Here is a 20,576-nt window from a genome sequence, read left to right as displayed (position 1 = left end):
CAAAGAAAAAATAGGCAAGTGGACTTCTCCAAATAAAAGCCTTTGTGTATCAAAGAATATTATCAAGAATATGGAAAAGATGGCCCATAGGAGAGGAAAATTATTTATAATAATTACTATTTACTATTTATTATTTGAAATTATTTATAATCATTTGTCTAATAAGGATTTAATATTTAGAATATATAAAGAACTCAACAAAAATACAAATGACCCAATTAAAAAGTGACAAAGGACCTGATGAATAGACATTTCTTTAAACAAGATATACAGAGGCACCTGGGTCACTCAGTCAGTTGAGTGTCCAACTCTTGGTTTCAGTTCAGGTCATGATCTCATGGGTCATGAGATCAAGCTCCATCTTGGGCTCTGAGTTCAGCAGGGAGTCTGCTTGAGAGTCTTTCTTCCTCCCTCTGCCCCTCCCCCTGCTCACTCGCTTACTCTCTCTCTCTCCCTCTCTCTTTCTCTCTCAAATATAAATATTTTAAATATATATGCAAAAAAATCAATGAATAAAAAATAATTTAGAAAAAGATCTACAAATGGCCAATAATCATATAAAAAGATGTTCAACATCATTAGTCATTAGGGAAATGGAAATCAAAACCACAATGACATCCATTTTTTTACTCACTGGGATGGCTTTAATAATTTAAAACAACCAAACACACAGAAAATAACAAGTGTTAGCAAGGATGTGGAGAAATTAGAATGCTCAAACATTGTTAGGAATGTAAAATAGTGCAGCCACTATGGAAAATAATTTCTCAAAAATTGGAACATCGAGTTGCTGTATGACTCAGCACTTTCACTCAAGAGAATTGAAAACGTATTAAAACAAAAAAGTCACATACAGGTGTTCAAAGCAGCATTATTCATAATAGCCAATAAGTGGGAACCTAAATGTCTGTCAGCTGATGATTAGATAAATAAAATATGCTATATCCATGCAATGGAATGTTGTCTATAAAAAGGAGTGAACTGCTGATATATCATACAACACACATCCCAGAGAATAAAATATATTAATAGCTATGCCATTTAAAAGATGCTATTATGGGCTAAATTGTATCCCCCTAAAATTCATATGTTGAAGTCCTGATCCCCAATACCTCAGATTGTTACTTAATTTGGAGATAGGATCTTTAAAGAGGTTATTAAGGTAAAATGATCTTAGTTCTCCAGAACTAAGAGGAAATAAATTTGTTATTTAAGCCAACCAGTCTGATCCTTTGTTCTGGCTGTCGTAGGAAACTAATATAGATACTTATCCTCATTATTTTTTTTTATTTTTATTTATTTATGATAGTCACACAGAGAGAGAGAGAGAGAGGCAGAGACATAGGCAGAGGGAGAAGCAGGCTCCATGCACCAAGAGCCCGATGTGGGATTTGATCCCGGGTCTCCAGGATCGCGCCCTGGGCCAAAGGCAGGCGCTAAACCGCTGCGCCACCCAGGGATCCCCACTTATCCTCATTATTAATCAAAGAAATGGAAATTAAAAGCACTATGAGATTCTATTTTATACTTATTTTATACCTATGAGATTGACAAAAATATAGATAGACAGGAATGAGTATTGGTGAGAATATGGATTACCAGAAAGTCATAGACTGCCCAGGGGAGTACAGAGTGCTATATCCAATTTGTGAACATTTGGCATTATCTAGTCAATCTAAAGATGCACTTAGCTTATGGCCCAGCAGTTCCACTCCTAAGAAATAATCCTGGAGAAATTTTTGCACATGTGTACCAGGACACTTTTGGAAAAATATACATAATAACATTAAAAAGCTAGAACCCAGCCATCCACAATAGGATGAATAATGGATTACCATACCAGCAATAAAATTGAAAGATCTATAGGCACATGTATTAATATGCATGAGACTCACAAATACAATATTGACTGAAAAGCAAGTTATAAAACAATACAAACACTAAGATGCCATTTAAGAGTTCAAAAATACCCAAGAAAATAATATCATTTTGAGATATATGTAGTAATAATATTTAAATGGAAAAAAAGAGAAAAAATTTAAAAAATAAATGGAAAAAGAGAGAGAAGGGTAAAATTCAGTAGGATGGTTACCTCTAGAGTATGCACTCTCAGAGAAGGTGATAATCCCCCCAAAGGGGAGTAAAAATTGCTTCCAGATAGTTAGGGAAGGGTTAAATATTATAGTGGGCCACAGTAACATATATAGTATATTTGTGGTATTAAAATTAATCAAAGGATAACTAGGAAAAATGTCTGAAGAGGTATGTGATAAGGAGGGCATTGGCAATATGGGTATTCTTTTACTTAATCTCAGCAGTGGATAGATAGGTGTTCTTAAATATCTGTTCATTTGAATGCTACTTTAGGCAAAGTCACTGTGCTAGGTGCTGAAGGATACATCTGTAACAAGGTTTAAAGCTTCATCTCAGTTATCACAAAAAAGGACAGAGGGGAGCAGAAAAGGAACGGAAGGATGGATTACAAGGGGAATGAGGAAACCTTTGATAGTAAGGAATATATTCACTATTTTGGTTGTGATGATGTTTTTACAGGTGTACAGCTATGTTAAAACTTACCAAACTATACTTTATATAGTTTATAGCATATCAGATATACCTCTCTAACACTTTTAAAGAGAGAGTGAGATTGGGCATATATCCCAGAGAAAATAAAAATTTATTTCACGCAGAAACTTGCAGACAAATGTTCATAGTAGTTTTATTCTGGTCATTTAAACTGGAAATTGTTTAAATGACCTTCAATCAGTGAAGGATCAAACAAATTTGATGTGTCTATTCAATGGGATACTACTCAGCACTAAGAAGGGGCAAGGAAATTATGCTGAGTTTAAAAAGGCTATCTTAAAAAGACAGGTGCTAGAGCACCTCGGTTGCTCAGTTGGTTAAACCTCTGAGTTGTGATTTTGGCTTAGGTCATTATCTCATGGGTCATGAGACTGAACCCTGCATTGAACTCTGTGCTCAGCCAGGGAGTCCACTTGATATTCTCTCTCCCTCTGCCTCTCCCCATCCCCCTGTTCATGCTCTCTCTCTCCCCCCCTTTCACTTTCTCTCAAATGAATCTTAAAAAAAAAATGTGGTGCATGAGTCCATCATACAATATTTATGAAATAACATGTTATAGAGATAGAGAATAGGTTAGTGGTTGCCAAAAATCAGGAATGAGGGGAGTGAATATAGCTATTATAGAGTAGCACAAGGGAATCTTGCAGATGGTTCAGTTAAGCCTCTGATTTTGGTGCTGGTTACATGAAGCTACACACATGATAAAATTGCATAGACTTCTACACACACACATACCCAAATCAGTTCATGCATAAGTGGTGAAATCTAAATAAGCTCTGTGCTTTGTACCAGTGTTGATTTCCTGATTTTTGATATTTACTGTAGTTATGCAAGGTGGCAACATTGGGAGGTATATAGGGTCTCTTTGTGACTTCCTTTCAAAATAAAATGTTTGAGAAAAAGACCAGTGACTAACCTAGTACCTCTAGTGTCCAGATTTTATTTTCTGAATACTTTCTCTCTCATTTAGGAGTGAGGGGAAGGAGACAGGGCTTTTCAGAAAGATAAGTGTGATTCTCCAGGTCTGGGGCATGAAATATATGAGATAAACCTTAAATGGTTTGTCATAGTAGAAACCAAAGAAACTAGCAAAACTTTCAAAAACTACTAGGTCATATCAAAAGGATTTAGAATGTGATCTTACTGGCCAAAGATGGGATGATTATAGCATCACTAATGATAATTGCAGTGAACTAAAGCACATTGAATATTTTTAAAGCCATGTTTTCATAATAATAATTTATTAAAGTTACAATTAGGCATTCTTTGGAGGTTTCTAGGGAAACAACTTAATTGGACAACTAGATAATAAAGAGAAAGAACCATTTATCTTGCCTTCCTTATACAAACTATACCTCAAGGTAATTAAATAGTCGACTTGCAAAGTTTCTTTTATAGACTTATTCCAACTAATAAATGACAAAGGAATGATAGAATTCCTTGTTAGATTAATAGGAAAACAAATAGAAAAATCTCTAGTTTTTGCATCCTCCAATAGATTTATTATCATAGGCCTGTTACATTAGTTTCCTATGGCTACTATACAAATTACCTTAAACTAGGTAGCATAAAACAACAGAAACTGAGGAGGAGGGGCAAGATGGCGGAAGAGTAGGGTCTCCAAATCACCTGTCTCCACCAAATTACCTAGAAAACCTTCAAATTATCCTGAAAATCTATGAATTCGGCCTGAGAATTAAAGAGAGAACACCTGGAATGCTACAGTGAGAACAGTTTGCGCTTCTATCAAGGTAGGAAGACGGGGAAAAAAGAAATAAAGAAACAAAAGGCATCCAAGGGGGAGGGGCCCCGCGAGGAGCCGGGCTGAGGCCGGGGCGAGTGTCCCCGGGACAGGAGAGCCCCGTCCCGGAGACGCAGGAGCTGCACCAACCTTCCCGGTGGAAAGGGGCTCGCAGGGAGTTGGAGCAGGACCCCAGGACGGCGAGGATGCCCTCGGGTTCCCTAGGACAGTAACAGAGCAACTGCGCGCCCAGGAGAGTGCGCCGAGCTCCCTAAGGGCTGCAGCGCGCACGGCGGGACCCGGCGGGACCCAGAGCAGCTCGTTGGGCGGGGGGGGGGGGGGGGGGGGGGGGGGGGGGGGGGGGGCTCGTGCGGCGGCTCCGCGGAGGGGGCTGCGCGGCCCGGGGGCGCGAATCCAACAGCGCAGGCTCCGGAGCACAGGGCGCCGGGACACAGCCCAGGATCCGGCCTCCCCCGGGACAGGCAGAGGCCGGGAGGGCCCAGGACAGCAAGGAAGCTCCTGCCACGAGCTGAGCAAATCAGCGGCCCCGCCCCAGAGCCTCCAGGCCCGGCAGACGGAGTAGTTCCTGTGGGGGCTGAATCCAGGGCTCCAGAGCTGCAGCAACCACTGGGGTTGTTCCTCCTGGGGCCTCACGGGGTAAACAACCCCCACTGAGCCCTGCACCAGGCAGGGGCACAGCAGCTCCCCCCACTGCTAACACCTGAAAATCAGCAAACAGGCCCCTCCCCCAGAAGACCAGCTAGACGGACAACTTCCAGGGGAAGCCAAGGGACTTAAAGTACACAGAATCAGAAGATACTCCCCCGTGGTTCTTTTTTGTTTGTTTGTTTTTGTTTTGTTTTGTTTTGTTTTGCTTTTTGATTTGTTTCCTTCCCCCACCCCCCTTTTTTCTCCTTTCTTTCTTTTTCTTTCTCTTTTTCTTTTTTTTCGTTTTTTTCTTCCTTTTTTTTTCTCTTTCTCTTTTCTTTCCTTCTTTCTCTCCTCTCTTTTTCTCCTTTTCCCAGTACAACTTGCTTTTGGCCACTCTGCACTGAGCAAAATGACTAGAAGGAAAACCTCACCTCAAAAGAAAGAATCAGAAACAGTCCTCTCTCCCACAGAGTTACAAAATCTGGATTACAATTCAGTGTCAGAAAGCCAATTCAGAAGCACTATTATACAGCTACTGGTGGCTCTAGAAAAAAGCATAAAGGACTCAAGAGACTTCATGACTGCAGAATTTAGAGCTAATCAGGCAGAAATTAAAAATCAATTGAATGAGATGCAATCCAAACTAGAAGTCCTAACGACGAGGGTTAACGAGGTGGAAGAACGAGTGAGTGACATAGAAGACAAGTTGATGGCAAAGAGGGAAACTGAGGAAAAAAGAGACAAACAGTTAAAAGACCATGAAGATAGATTAAAGGAAATAAACGACAGCCTGAGGAAGAAAAACTTACGTTTAATTGGTGTTCCCGAGGGCGCCGAAAGGGACAGAGGGCCAGAATATGTATTTGAACAAATTCTAGCTGAAAACTTTCCTAATCTGGGAAGGGAAACAGGCATTCAGATCCAGGAAATAGAGAGATCCCCCCCTAAAATCAATAAAAACCGTTCAACACCTCGACATTTAATAGTGAAGCTTGCAAATTCCAAAGATGAAGAGAAGATCCTTAAAGCAGCAAGAGACAAGAAATCCCTGACTTTTATGGGGAGGAGTATTAGGGTAACAGCAGACCTCTCCACAGAGACCTGGCAGGCCAGAAAGGGCTGGCAGGATATATTCAGGGTCCTAAATGAGAAGAACATGCAACCAAGAATACTTTATCCAGCAAGGCTCTCATTCAAAATGGAAGGAGAGATAAAGAGCTTCCAAGACAGGCAGCAACTAAAAGAATATGTGACCTCCAAACCAGCTCTGCAAGAAATTTTAAGGGGGACTCTTAAAATTCCCCTTTAAGAAGAAGTTCAGTGGAACATTCCACAAAAACAAGGACTGAATAGGTATCATGATGACACTAAACTCATATCTCTCAATAGTAACTCTGAACGTGAACGGGCTTAATGACCCCATCAAAAGGCGCAGGGTTTCAGACTGGACAAAAAAGCAGGACCCATCTATTTGCTGTCTACAAGAGACTCATTTTAGACAGAAGGACACCTACAGCCTGAAAATAAAAGGTTGGAGAACCATTTACCATTCGAATGGTCCTCAAAAGAAAGCAGGGGTAGCCATCCTTATATCAGATAAACTAAAATTTACCCCGAAGACTGTAGTGAGAGATGAAGAGGGACACTATATCATACTTAAAGGATCTATTCAACAAGAGGACTTAACAATCCTCAATATATAGGCCCCGAATGTGGGAGCTGCCAAATATATAAATCAATTATTAACCAAAGTGAAGAAATACTTAGATAATAATACACTTATACTTGGTGACTTCAATCTAGCTCTTTCTATACTCGATAGGTCTTCTAAGCACAACATCTCCAAAGAAACGAGAACTTTAAATGATACACTGGACCAGATGGATTTCACAGATATCTACAGAACTTTACATCCAAACTCAACTGAATACACATTCTTCTCAAGCGCACATGGAACTTTCTCCAGAATAGACCACATATTGGGTCACAAATCGGGTCTGAACCGATACCAAAAGATTGGGATCGTCCCCTGCATATTCTCAGACCATAATGCCTTGAAATTAGAACTAAATCACAACAAGAAGTTTGGAAGGACCTCAAACACGTGGAGGTTAAGGACCATCCTGCTAAAAGATGAAAGGGTCAACCAGGAAATTAAGGAAGAATTAAAAAGATTCATGGAAACTAATGAGAATGAAGATACAACCGTTCAAAATCTTTGGGATCCAGCAAAAGCAGTCCTAAGGGGGAAATACATCGCAATACAAGCATCCATTCAAAAACTGGAAAGAACTCAAATACAAAAGATAACCTTACACATAAAGGAGCTAGAGAAAAAACAGCAAATAGATCCTACACCCAGGAGAAGAAGGGAGTTAATAAAGATTTGAGCAGAACTCAACGAAATCGAGACCAGAAGAACTGTGGAACAGATCAACAGAACCAGGAGTTGGTTCTTTGAAAGAATTAATAAGATAGATAAACCATTAGCCAGCCTTATTAAAAAGAAAAGAGAGAAGACTCAAATTAATAAAATCATGAATGAGAAAGGAGAGATCACTACCAACACCAAGGAAATACAAACGATTTTAAAAACATATTATGAACAGCTATACGCCAATAAATTAGGCAATCTAGAAGAAATGGACGCATTCCTGGAAAGCCACAAACTACCAAAACTGGAACAGGAAGAAATAGAAAACCTTAACAGGCCAATAACCAGGGAGGAAATTGAAGCAGTCATCAAAAACCTCCCAAGACACAAAAGTCCAGGGCCAGATGGCTTCCCAGGGGAATTTTATCAAACGTTTAAAGAAGAAACTATACCTATTCTCCTAAAGCTGTTTGGAAAGATAGAAAGAGATGGAGTACTTCCAAACTCGTTCTATGAGGCCAGCATCACCTTAATTCCAAAACCAGACAAAGACCCCACCAAAAAGGAGAATTACAGACCAATATCCCTGATGAACATGGATGCAAAAATTCTCAACAAGATACTGGCCAATAGGATCCAACAGTACATTAAGAAAATTATTCACCATGACCAAGTAGGATTTATCCCCGGGACACAAGGCTGGTTCAACACCCGTAAAACTATCAATGTGATTCATCATATCAGCAAGAGAAAAACCAAGAACCATATGATCCTCTCATTAAATGCAGAGAAAACATTTGACAAAATACAGCATCCATTCCTGATCAAAACTCTTCAGAGTGTAGGGATAGAGGGAACATTCCTCAACATCTTAAAAGCCATCTATGAAAAGCCCACAGCAAATATCATTCTCAATGGGGAAGCACTGGGAGCCTTTCCCCTAAGATCAGGAACCAGACGGGGATGTCCACTCTCACCACTGCTGTTCAACATAGTACTGGAAGTCCTAGCCTCAGCAATCAGACAACAAAAAGACATTAAAGGCATTCAAATTGGCAAAGAAGAAGTCAAACTCTCCCTCTTCGCCGATGACATGATACTCTACATAGAAAACCCAAAAGTCTCCACCCCAAGATTGCTAGAACTCATACAGCAATTCGGTAGCGTGGCAGGATGCAAAATCAATGCCCAGAAGTCAGTGGCATTTCTATACACTAACAATGAGACTGAAAAAGAGAAATTAAGGAGTCAATTCCATTTACATTTGCACCCAAAAGCAGAAGATACCTAGGAATAAACCTAACCAAAGATGTAAAGGATCTATACCCTCAAAACTATAGAACACTTCTGAAAGAAACTGAGGAAGACACAAAGAGATGGAAAAATATTCCATGCTCATGGATTGGCAGAATTAATATTGTGATAATGTCAATGTTACCCAGGGCAATTTACACGTTTAATGCAATCCCTATCAAAATACCATGGACTTTCTTCAGAGAGTTAGAACAAATTATTTTAAGATTTGTGTGGAATCAGAAAAGACCCCGAATAGCCAGGGGAATTTTAAAAAAGAAAACCATATCTGGGGGCATCACAATGCCAGATTTCAGGTTGTACTACAAAGCTGTGGTCATCAAGACAGTGTGGTACTGGCACAAAAACAGACACATAGATCAGTGGAACAGAATAGAGAACCCAGAAGTGGACCCTGAACTTTATGGTCAACTAATATTCGATAAAGGAGGAAAGACTATCCATTGGAAGAAAGACAGTCTCTTCAATAAATGGTGCTGGGAAAATTGGACATCCACATGCAGAAGAATGAAACTAGACCACTCTCTTTCACCATACACAAAGATAAACTCAAAATGGATGAAAGATCTAAATGTGAGACAAGATTCCATCAAAATCCTAGAGAAGAACACAGGCAACACCCTTTTTGAACTCGGCCACAGTAACTTCTTGCAAGATACATCCACGAAGGCAAAAGAAACAAAAGCAAAAATGAACTATTGGGACTTCATCAAGATAAGAAGCTTTTGCACAGCAAAGGATACAGTCAACAAAACTCAAAGACAACCTACAGAATGGGAGAAGATATTTGCAAATGACATATCAGATAAAGGGCTAGTTTCCAAGATCTATAAAGAACTTATTAAACTCAACAGCAAAGAAACAAACAATCCAATCATGAAATGGGCAAAAGACATGAACAGAAATCTCACAGAGGAAGACATAGACATGGCCAACATACATATGAGAAAATGCTCTGCATCACTTGCCATCAGGGAAATACAAATCAAAACCACAATGAGATACCACCTCACACCAGTGAGAATGGGGCAAATTAACAAGGCAGGAAACCACAAATGTTGGAGAGGATGTGGAGAAAAGGGAACCCTCTTACACTGTTGGTGGGAATGTGAACTGGTGCAGCCACTGTGGAAAACTGTGTGGAGGTTCCTCAAACAGTTAAAAATATACCTGCCCTACGACCCAGCAATTGCACTGTTGGGGATTTACCCCAAAGATACAAATGCAATGAAACGCCGGGACACCTGCACCCCGATGTTTCTAGCAGCAATGTCCACAATAGCCAAACTGTGGAAGGAGCCTCGGTGTCCAACGAAAGATGAATGGATAAAGAAGATGTAGTTTATGTATGCAATGGAATATTACTCAGCCATTAGAAATGACAAATACCCACCATTTGCTTCAACGTGGATGGAACTGGAGGGTATTATGCTGAGTGAAGTAAGTCAGTCAGAGAAGGACAAACATTATATGTTCTCATTCATTTGGGGAATATAAATAATAGTGAAAGGGAATATAAGGGAAGGGAGAAGAAATGTGTGGGAAATATCAGAAAGGGAGACAGAATGTAAAGACTGCTAACTCTGGGAAACGAACTAGGAGTGGTAGAAGGGGAGGAGGGCGGGGGGTGGGAGTGAATGGGTGACGGGCACTGGGGGTTATTCTGTATGTTAGTAAATTGAACACCAATAAAAAATAAATTAAAAAAATAAAATTCAAAGTCAGCCTTTATAATAAGTAAACATAAAAAAAAAAAAAAAACCAGAAACTTATTCCCTCTGAGTTCTGGAGCCCAAAAGTCCAAAATCAAAGGATCATCATAGCTGCATTCCTTCAAACAGTTTTCGGGAGAATCAGTCCTTGCCTCTCCCAGCTTCTGGTGGCTACAGGCATTCTTTGGCTTATGGCCGTATCACTCTAATCTCTGCTTCCATGGTCACGCTGGCTCTCCCTCTGTATTTTTTCTGTGTCTTTTATACAGATACTTATCATTGGATTTAGGGCCCATTGAGGGAATCTGGAATTATCTCAAAATCTTTAACCTGCAAAGGTCCTTTTCCAAATGAGGTAACATTCACAGGTTCCAGGGTTTAGGACATGGATACACCTTTTTAGGGGCTACCCTTCAGCCTACTAAAGCTGTTAATATCATAAAAATAGGTAAATCAGAGGCAAGCCTTCCCATGAAGTAAATATCACCTTGCAAGAAATAAAAACAAAACAAAACCCAGAATGCAATCAAGCTTCAATTTATAGGACATACAGGGAACAGAACACAGCAAGGATGCAGTCAACAAAATTCAGGCTGTAGGAAACACCACAGGACAAAAACACAGTTTCTTCAGCAAATAAACTTCAAGAGAGAAAAAAAGTGTTGGAAGAAGGAACCTATGAACGAAAAGAAACCTAAGCAACATCATCCCCGTGCACTATGGAGGCCTTATCTTGTTCCTGAGTTGAAAAGCTTAAATATATGGAATAGTCAGGGAAATTTGATCTCTTATTGTTTTATAAGCATGTATTGTAAATTTTAACATGGACAGGTTTTTTTTTAAAAGAGCCCTTGACTTTTAGGTATAAAACTGAAGTATTTATGGATGAATTGATATGTCCGGGACTTGCTTCAGTATAGTTGAGGGTGGAAGAGGTAGATTGGTTTATTGATGAAACGAGACTGGACACAAGGGGACATTTTTGGAAGTTGAGTAATGAGTATATCGGGATATGTTATACTGTTGTCTCTATTCTTATATATGTTTTAATAAAGTTGAAATCTAAAAAGGTTGTAACTAGAAGAGTAATCCTCTTAGCTTTTTCTTCATGGTGATTAGTGAGGCTCTCAGGGCTGTGTCAAGAGCTTTCACAGCTTAAAACTGGAATCCAGGAAAAGAAAAAAACACATTTCCCTTTGAGAGTATGTTTATTCAGCCAGCCTTGCCTGACAAAATTCTCCTAAGTTCTCCTCACCCCATTTCACCCCATCAGTCTGGATTAAATATCACCCTCTTTTATGTTCTCCTAGTACCTTCTACATACATCCACAGTGTATTTAATTGTGTACTGTCTCGTTCTCCCACTTTCTAGATTATAAATTCCTTGAAGATGCTAGCCTTGTTTATTCATCTTTGTTCATCTATATGTTGCCCTCACCTCTACATTTAACATTGGTCTTGGTAAGCTCTCTCAATAAATGGTTGTTGAATGAGCAATAGGGAATTGGGTTTGTGCTGGTAAATAAAATGTGAAATATAACCCCTACTCTCTATGTCTCTTTGGTAAGCCATTTTCCCCAGACTACTAAGGTATTCCTACAGAGCTTCTTTAAACTTTTTTTCTTCTTCCGCCCATTCTCTGGCAGAGGTGCTAATGAAACATAAATGAAGGGTAAACACTGTAACAAAATGGAAAATGGGTTTCTGCAAAACCAAATGTTGCTGATTCCCACTCTTTCCCAGGGTATATAGTGCAGTGAAGTCTTTTCAGTTGGCTGTCTATCTGTACTGTTTGTTTTGCTACATTCCGAGTATCAGAGTTCCCTTTCTATATGAATTCCTTTTAATTTATCTTCTAATTAGAATGTAACCTCCTAAGAGCACCTGACTGACTTAGTCCTAGAAGCATGTAACTACTTGATCTTGGGGTTGTTTGTTCCAGCCCCACATTGGCAGGAAGAGAGATTTACTTAAAATGAAGTAGAGATTACTTAAAATGAAAAAAAAAAAATCACAAAAGACTGTAACCTCCTAGAAAAGGTGTCAAGAAGTACTATAAAAATACTATTTTGTAGGGTGTCTAGCAGGTTCAGGTAGAGCATGCAACTCTTAATCTTGAGGTCATGAATTCAAGCCCCACTTTAGGCTTCAAGCTTACTTTACAAAAAATTTAATACTATTTTGTGCTATGGGTGAGGTCTTCTGGCAGTTTCCTAGTGGATGACGATCTCAATATAGCAGACTTTAAGAAGTCTACAAAACTTTGTTGCTGGGAGAGACCTAAGAGACTACTGTGCTTCCCTGTTTTCATCCCACTGCCCCCATTAAAAAGAGCAACATTTTGTGTAATTGCTATCTTTTTTTTTTTTTTTTTTTTTTTGCTATCTTAAAATATTACATATTATCTAGTCCCAAAATCTGGGCTAGTTTCTAAACTAGTACTTTCCATATTTAGACTATTGAGAAAATAGGACACATAAGTAACAACTGTTATCTAAAATGAAAAAAAAATGCGTACTTACCATTTTCTTTTGATCATATAGTGTTGGATAATTTCTCATTTTTGGAAAGCAGAAGAATAAATATTAAACTGTAAAACATGGTTACTGGACATCATAACCTTATTAAAGTCTTAAAGATACTTTATTTTCTCTTTAGGTGGTACGGGACTATAATCTTCAGCTGTTTTTACAAGAGAATGCTGTATTTCACAAACCCCAGCCCTTCCAGTTCCAGCCCTGTGACAGTGATACTGTAAGGGAATTCCAGATTTTCATTCCATTTGTTTTTAAGCTATGTTTGTGCTCAAATAACTATTGTCCTTGGACTAGACAGAAAAAACTGAGTGTGTCTCCTTAATTTTGTAACAAAACTGTGAGTATACAGAGAAACGGACATTTCTCCTTTCCAAAATGCTACTAAAACCCAGTATCTTTGTGTTAGCAACTTAAATGAGGTTAAGTTGTAAGACATGTAACTAAAAACCTGCAAAATGAACAGAAGGAAGAAGAAATACTCAATAAAAATTTTTTTCAATCCAAATATGAATTATACTTTCTATCCATGAAATTCTTCACATGTACACACTTCCAAAGAAACCAGTGGTTAAATTTTAACCGGAATAGAATCAATAAACAACAGTGAATATGTGCCTGCACGTATTTTGGTTGGCTTTATAAAAAATTACAGGCCCTTTATAATTCCTTTCAGATATTTTAGAATGTCAGAACATTAATATAAATGCCAAATTGGCAATTTTTAAAAAACAGACATTAATCATGTATTTTATCCTTGAGTTTATGAAAACTGTTTGCCACTATTTGAATTAAAGAAGATAGAACCAGTATGCTAATTTGATACATTAAATAAAGGATAATCAACTTCTTCAAGTTGAGAAAGCACATGTTGGCATATCTAACACATTCTTTCAATATAGGCAAGCCAAAGAGAGAAGTCAAATTATATTCATAAGGTCTTTTGGTAAACCTAGAATCAGAACCAGGGTAATTTATGAAATCAGAGTTTCATGGTATCAGTTTAGTAGAAACCTTTGCTGGAGATATCTTCATTACTTTTCTTGCATTTTAAGGAGCCCTGTTTGTGGCTATGTAGGAAATCAGCATTTACCTCTAGATTATAACCCTTGCCCTTTATATTAATGCTGTTTTTTAAAAATCAGTCTGCTTTTGCTTAATGACTCAGCAATGTTGTCCTATATAATTTGACTTCTTTATTGGAGAAGAATGAAGCAGGGTATTAGAATATACAGAATACCGACAGGTTTGCTAAGCTTGATTTAAAATTGTGACTAATTCGAAATTATTTTATCTCTCCCCATTTTCCTCAGAAAAATCAGAATTCTAAGAGTAGATAAACTCTCATCTCACTTGTCTAAGGCCCAACTACAATCCTAAATCCTCCTTTGTTTCTAGACACTGTTTCTTAGCTGTGTGTCCCTGTTTGCCTTAAAATTCTAACTATGCTATTTTCTGTCCTTGTGCAATCTTTACTGGGCAGAGTTTAAAAGCTGCCCAACTGGTGGATATTGAGCTCTCCCCTGTCAGTGCTCTGAGAATGACCATAGCTGAGGTATATGGGCGTATGGGTCAAGGGTGGGGGAGATGGGATGTGTGGGTTTGCATGTTAATGAAGGGTGGGACCTGGTATTGAGATTAAAAGTGTGTGTGTGTGTGTGTGTGTGTGTGTGTGTGTGTGTAAGGAGCCACTGGATGCTTAAACTGGGGCTTTCCATTTTCTCATATAAATCAAGGATTTCCTTTCCTACTTCTAGTGAAAAGATTGATACTTTTTTATTTTTCCTGCAAAAGTCAGAGATGTCCAAATGAAAACATTCAGTAACAATATTACAAGGCTTGAAGTGATTGTACCCTTTTTGGTTTTTTGGCTTATCTTTACTTGCAGATGGATCAAAATTTCTTGTCATTTTATTTTAATATATAATTATTTGGACTCATGCCTTAGGATGATATACCGAAAGAAACTGCCAAAATGGTTTTATAAAGACACAATTATTTCTATTTTTTACAGCCATAGAATTATTTTTTTAAAAAGGTTTTATTTATTTATTCGTGAGAGACACATAGAGGCAGAGACATAGAGGAAGAAGCAGGCTCCTCACAGGGAGCCCAGTGTGGGACACAATCCCCGGACCAGGGATCACGCCCTGAGCCAAAGGCGGATGCTCAACCACTGAGCCACCTAGGGTGTCCCATAGCCATAGAATTAGATTGAGAATCTTAGTGTTTACCATAAGATCATTACAAATGACAATGATCAGTTGCAAGTTTTGTCTGATGGAAGTTAGTTGTTGTCTCATGGTTAACCCTGAAAGATTTCCTTGTCTTTACTTCCGTATAGAGCTGTTGATTTCTATGGTTGTCCTTACTTTATATCCTCAATTACTATTTTTCAGATGATACTAGAAAGTTAGGAATCCTTCCTAGAAAGAGTAATGTTCACCTTTCTTTGCTAAAATGAAAGTTTTAATGTAAGATTATTCTAAAGGATGAGATGTGCCCTAAAATTTCCCTTACTCCCCCCCAAAAAGTGGATGTTTGATTAGGAAAATTGACAAGTACATATATTAGGATCTCAATTTTGGAGAGTCATTCAGCTATCAGGTGGGTCATGCTTGTGTTAGAAACTCATACAGGTGTCATATAATGAGAAATCATGAGCTCTGGAGCAAATCCTGGCTGTGCCATTTGCTAGCTGTGTTTATTTTATTTATATATTTATATATATATTTAACCTCACTGATTCAGCTTTCTCATATATAAATGTTGAAAACCTTAATCGGTTTGAAAATTAAATGAGATACTTAAGCATTTGATTCAATACCTGGCACATAGTAGATATAGAGTAAATGTTGACTATCTTTTTTCCCCTGTCTTTCCATAAGACAAGCATATTTCATTTTTTTAGCTTTTGCCCCTAATTGTTTTAGAAATAGCAAAATATCAAACTCCCTTGAAACTTCTGCTCTCCTTTTTTATTGCATAATATAGATCTCATCAACCTCTTTCTTAGCAGTTTATAAGCCTAAAAGGCAATCTGTGTAGAATAAACAGCAGCCAATACTAACAGTGTCCCTTCTTATCCCTCTTATACTTTTCTTCCTCAGCACCTCTGCCTTGCATACATCTCAGTGTTTGTCCCTTCCATTACCAAAACTAGTGATGTGTACCCTTAAGGACATTTCCTTCAGGTCCTATGAAAAGGACCTCCCATCCTATTTCAACCTGGGATGGGGAATAATATGGGAAACACACACATCCATATATTAAGACAGGAAAAACTGAAGGAAACTTTTTCCCCAAATTTTCTGGTAGGGATGAGAAGACCCTTTCCTCTTTACTTTTCCTGAACTGCAAATAATAAGATCTTCACAGATATCATTAGCTGACATTTTTATCACAGTATCGCAGATATAAAAACTAGCTGACAGGGGTGCCTGGGTGGCTCAGTTGGTTAAGTGTCTGCCTGGCTCACATCATGATCTCAGGGTCCTGGGATCGCCCAGAATTGGGCTCCATGCTCAGCAGGTAGGTTGCTTCTCCCTCTCCTCTACTGCCCCCACTCGTGCTCGCTTTCTCTCTCTCTTTCTCATAAATCTTTTAAAAAATAGCTGACAAATGTCTGATATATGATCTTTTTCCATTATTTTAGCCACTAGTTGTGGTATGTAATTCTTCCATGTAAAGATTAAAAGCTATATTAAGTGGACACTTGCTGTAATTTGGAACTTTTGCACATTAAATTTTCACTTAATTGGATCATTTTATACATCTGTTAAAAATATGTACAATATATGTAAATCAAACTAACATAATGTACACCTTAAACTTTTATAATAATATATGTCAATTATTTCTCAGTAAAACTGAGAAAAAAGTTATTTACCCAAAATTATCCTTGTCTATAAGTGACTACATGGAATCAGTATAAATACAGGGAAATTACTTGAAAATTATCATTGTATAGTGAGTAGCTTTATCGAGACACAGGCAGAGGTAGAAGCAGGCTCCATGCAGGGAGCCAGACATGGGACATGATCCCAGGTCTCCAGGATCAGGCCCTGGGCTGAAGGCGGCACTAAACTGCTAAGCCACCCAGGGTTCCCTGATGGAAATCTTATATTGTATATAGCATTGGCATATGCTGTGTGATAGAGAATTTGTGGAAAATTCTCTTGTGAGTAAATAGGTCGCATCCTCCTACACATATACTGACCACAGTATCCAAAAATTAAAGGCTCTGATTATAAATATGAGTGTTGCTCTCCAGAAACAGCAGTACTGGCTGTCAAGTGTTCAGAGGGCATTGTCCTAAGTTTTTCAGTCTTTCAGAAAGGACTTATTTGGTTTTTTTTTTAGAAAATCTACCATCTGTATAATGAGTCTTTGTGCTTTTCTGGATTTAGTGCCTTCTCTAACTACCTACAGGTATCCAGATCTTTCCATTGATGCCTTGGTAATATACTGACACAAAAGAGCCTGGAAGTTCACTTTTTTATCTAGCCTGTGATTATAGCTCTTTTTCTTTTTAAGTTTTTATTTATTTATTCATGAGAGACACAGAGAGAGAGAAAGAGAGACAGAAAGAGAGAGAGAGAGGCAGAGACACAGGCAGAGGGAGAAGCAGGCTCCATGCAGGGAGCCCGGTGTGGGACTCAATCCTGGGACTCCAGGATCAGGCCCTGGGCTGAAGGCGGTGCTAAACCACTGAGCCACCTGGGCTGCCCCTGATTATAGCTCTTAAAGCAGAGTCTCTGAGAGCTACCAAAATAAAAGTATATTTATCATGTGGCTATTCCAACCAGTCATGGCCAGTCATGCCTCTAGATATGTCTAAAGAGTGTCAAGACACAAGGGTTGTTGGTGATGTTTTTGTTTTGTTTTCATGGCATTACTGAAGGGCATGTTTTTCTCTTAGATTTACCTTTGGTATTCTAATATCTCCATTTTGCTTCCCTGAGAGACTATGCACACTCAACCCAATTATGAGTTCTTATATCTCTTCTAACCAAAAGTACTACTATCCAAGAATAGTCAGAATAAGTTATGATTAATAAAGAGAATTGCTTCACTCCATTCCAAGTTGTGTGAGATATTTAAAATATGTGACTTAGAGGTCCACAATCTCATATCAAAAACCTTTGGGTCAGATGTGTTTCAAAAATTAGAATTTTTTCAGTGCTCATTTCAGCAGCACATATACTAAACTTGGGAGAGTAAGAGAAGTTTAGTATGGCCCCTGCGTAAGGATATCATGCAGATTTGTGAAGTATTCCATATTTTTTAAAAATAAAATTTTTAAAATAAGTAAGATAACGTAGATATCATGGATTTTTAGGGGCACATGGCTGGCTCAACCAATAGAGCATGGGACTTTGGGTCTTGAGGTTGTGCATTTGAGCCCCACGTTGGTTGTAGAGATTACTTAAAAATAAAATGTCAAAATTTTTCAGATTTTAGAAGGGTGATCCATATACCATATATTGTATAACACCTTAAGCAGATATGGGAAAGGATCCCATGATCAAGCATAGTATTTTTGTAGTAAAAGGTTTGAATAGTCACACTAAGTGAAATAAATAAAAATTATAAATAGCCTCTCTTTGGTTCAAGTCAGATTTTGCCACAAATGAGCTGTGGCTCTAAACTTCCCTAAAATGCCAATGAATTTCAAAATTATAGGATCGTGAACCAGTATAAATATGAGTACTAGGAATTAATAACCTACAAAAATTCAGATGCTTTTTACTTGAAGAGGCCTTTTTCATAATAAGTAAAAATTAGCTTTCTTGAAATAGTTAACAGTATATTAAGTTTCATAAAAATAGATTAAATATTTAACACAATAAATATATACCAATAAACTGAAAAATACAAGTAGTACAAATCCCTTGAATGAGGGTTAATAACTAGATTGTTCCTGGCATATGGCATTTACTTGACAACCCTAATATTATCTTTTTTTGAAATTGGGTTGAAATGCTAGTATTCTGCTGTTTTCATGCATAATATATGACCATCTCTTTTTCTCTCTTTCAAGTGGTTATATTTTGTTAACAGACTTTAAAAATAATGACAGTGTTTCTTGTGTGAAATCAACTTTTCTATCTCTACTCACTTTGCCATTCTGGGCATGCTCAAATACCTGTCTGAACCTTCTATGCCCTTGTGTTAATCTTTTTTTTTGAGGGGGGGGCCTTATGTTAATCTTAAAGTGAACTGAAATCATATCTTGAGAGGATAACTAAGGATAAAATAGTTAAGATGACTTAAAGACTAGTATATCAAGAATAGTGGAATATTAATTTCTGTAGTGTAGTTCTTTAAAGTTATTTAGTAACCTTATGTTTGAAAAGACTATTTAATATTTAAATATATTCTGTAAAAAAATGAGAACTTTAAAAATTTAACATTGCTGGGCTCTGACGGCCTTCTTAAACTCATATGAAACAGTTTGGCTTTTGTTTTTTAAAAACAAAATGAGGGGATCCCTGTGTGGCTCAGCGGTTTAGCGCCTACCTTTGGCCCAGGACGTGAACCTGGAGTCCCGGGATCGAGTCCCACGTCGGGCTCCCGGCATGGAGCCTGCTTCTCCTTCCTCCTGTGCCTCTGCCTCTCTCTCTCTCTTTCTCTATGTCTATCATAAATAAGTAAATAAATAAATCTTAAAAAATAAAAAATAAAAATAAAAACAAAATGGGGCAGCCCGGGTGGCTCAGCGATTTACCTCCGCCTTCAGCCCAGGGCTTGATCCTAGAGACCAGGGATCGAGTCCCATGTCGGGCTCCCTGCATGGAGCCTGCTTCTCCCTCTACCTGTGTCTCTGCTCCATTCTCTCTCTCTCTCTCTCTCTGTGTGTGTGTGTGTGTGGCCCTCATGAATAAATAAATAAAATCTTAAAAAAAAAAAGCATACATTCTCTTTAAATAAATAAATAAATACAAACAAAATAAAATCAAAAGATGTCTTACCTCTAAGTAAATGCCTAGCCAAAGTTTCATTCAAAGGAAATTTATATTTTAAAATGTCTTTTTCAGTATTACTGCCTATATCAATTTTATCAATATTAGCATTAACTAAATAGAACAATTAATGAGATAGTATGGTCATAAGATAGCAAGGAATCTAAAGTCAAAGACACCTCAATGCAAGCTCTAAATTCACCACTTACTGGCTTTAGGAAATACATACATCCTTTCTGTCTAGAAATCTATACCTATAAATTGAGAATCTCTATTAGAATTATTTTGAGAACTAAATAACGTATGTAAAGCAGTTAGTACAGAGCTGAAATATGCAACAAATGGTACCCTTTTTTTTAATTAATTAATTTATTTATGATAGTCACACAGAGAGAGAGAGAGGGGCAGAGACATAGGCAGAGGGAGAAGCAGGCTCCATGCACCGGGAACCTGACGTGGGATTCGATCCCAGGTCTCCAGGATCGCGCCCTGGGCCAAAGGCAGGTGCCAAACCGCTTCGCCACCCAGGGATCCCAAATGGTACCCTTTAAAAAAAATTAACGTAGTTCTATAGTTTTCTTTCTTTTTTTTCTTTTTTTTTTTTTTTTTTTTTAAGATTTCTTTATTTATTCATTCAGAGAGAGAGAGAGACAGAGACACAGGCAGAGGGAGAAGCAGGCCCCATGCAGGAAGCCCGAC

At 38.1% G+C, this 20,576-nt stretch overlaps 1 protein-coding gene and 1 non-coding gene across 6 annotated transcripts in view; both read left to right on the top strand.

Annotated features, from left to right (window-relative positions):
• The window catches only part of FCHSD2 (FCH and double SH3 domains 2), a 338,349-nt gene that overhangs the window by 253,979 nt on the left and 63,794 nt on the right, over nt 1-20,576 (top strand). For 4 of the 5 annotated variants that reach the window (XM_077866897.1, XM_077866896.1, XM_077866899.1 and 1 more), the window contains 2 exons: nt 13,037-13,132; nt 14,396-14,467. In XM_077866897.1, coding sequence (XP_077723023.1) covers nt 13,037-13,132; nt 14,396-14,467 — 168 coding nt within the window. The remainder of the gene's footprint in view (nt 1-13,036; nt 13,133-14,395; nt 14,468-20,576) is intronic. The other variant, XM_077866900.1, reaches the window with a different exon arrangement.
• On the top strand, nt 18,094-18,199 carry LOC144295611 (U6 spliceosomal RNA). The gene has a single exon (XR_013362695.1). It is a non-coding gene; the product is annotated as a U6 spliceosomal RNA (small nuclear RNA).

The sequence above is a fragment of the Canis aureus genome, chromosome 23 (genome assembly GCF_053574225.1).
Source record: "Canis aureus isolate CA01 chromosome 23, VMU_Caureus_v.1.0, whole genome shotgun sequence".
In the NCBI taxonomy this organism is placed as follows: domain Eukaryota; kingdom Metazoa; phylum Chordata; class Mammalia; order Carnivora; family Canidae; genus Canis; species Canis aureus.
The sequence above is the reverse complement of the archived record's forward strand: the minus strand, read 5'-3'. Positions and strand labels throughout refer to the sequence as shown.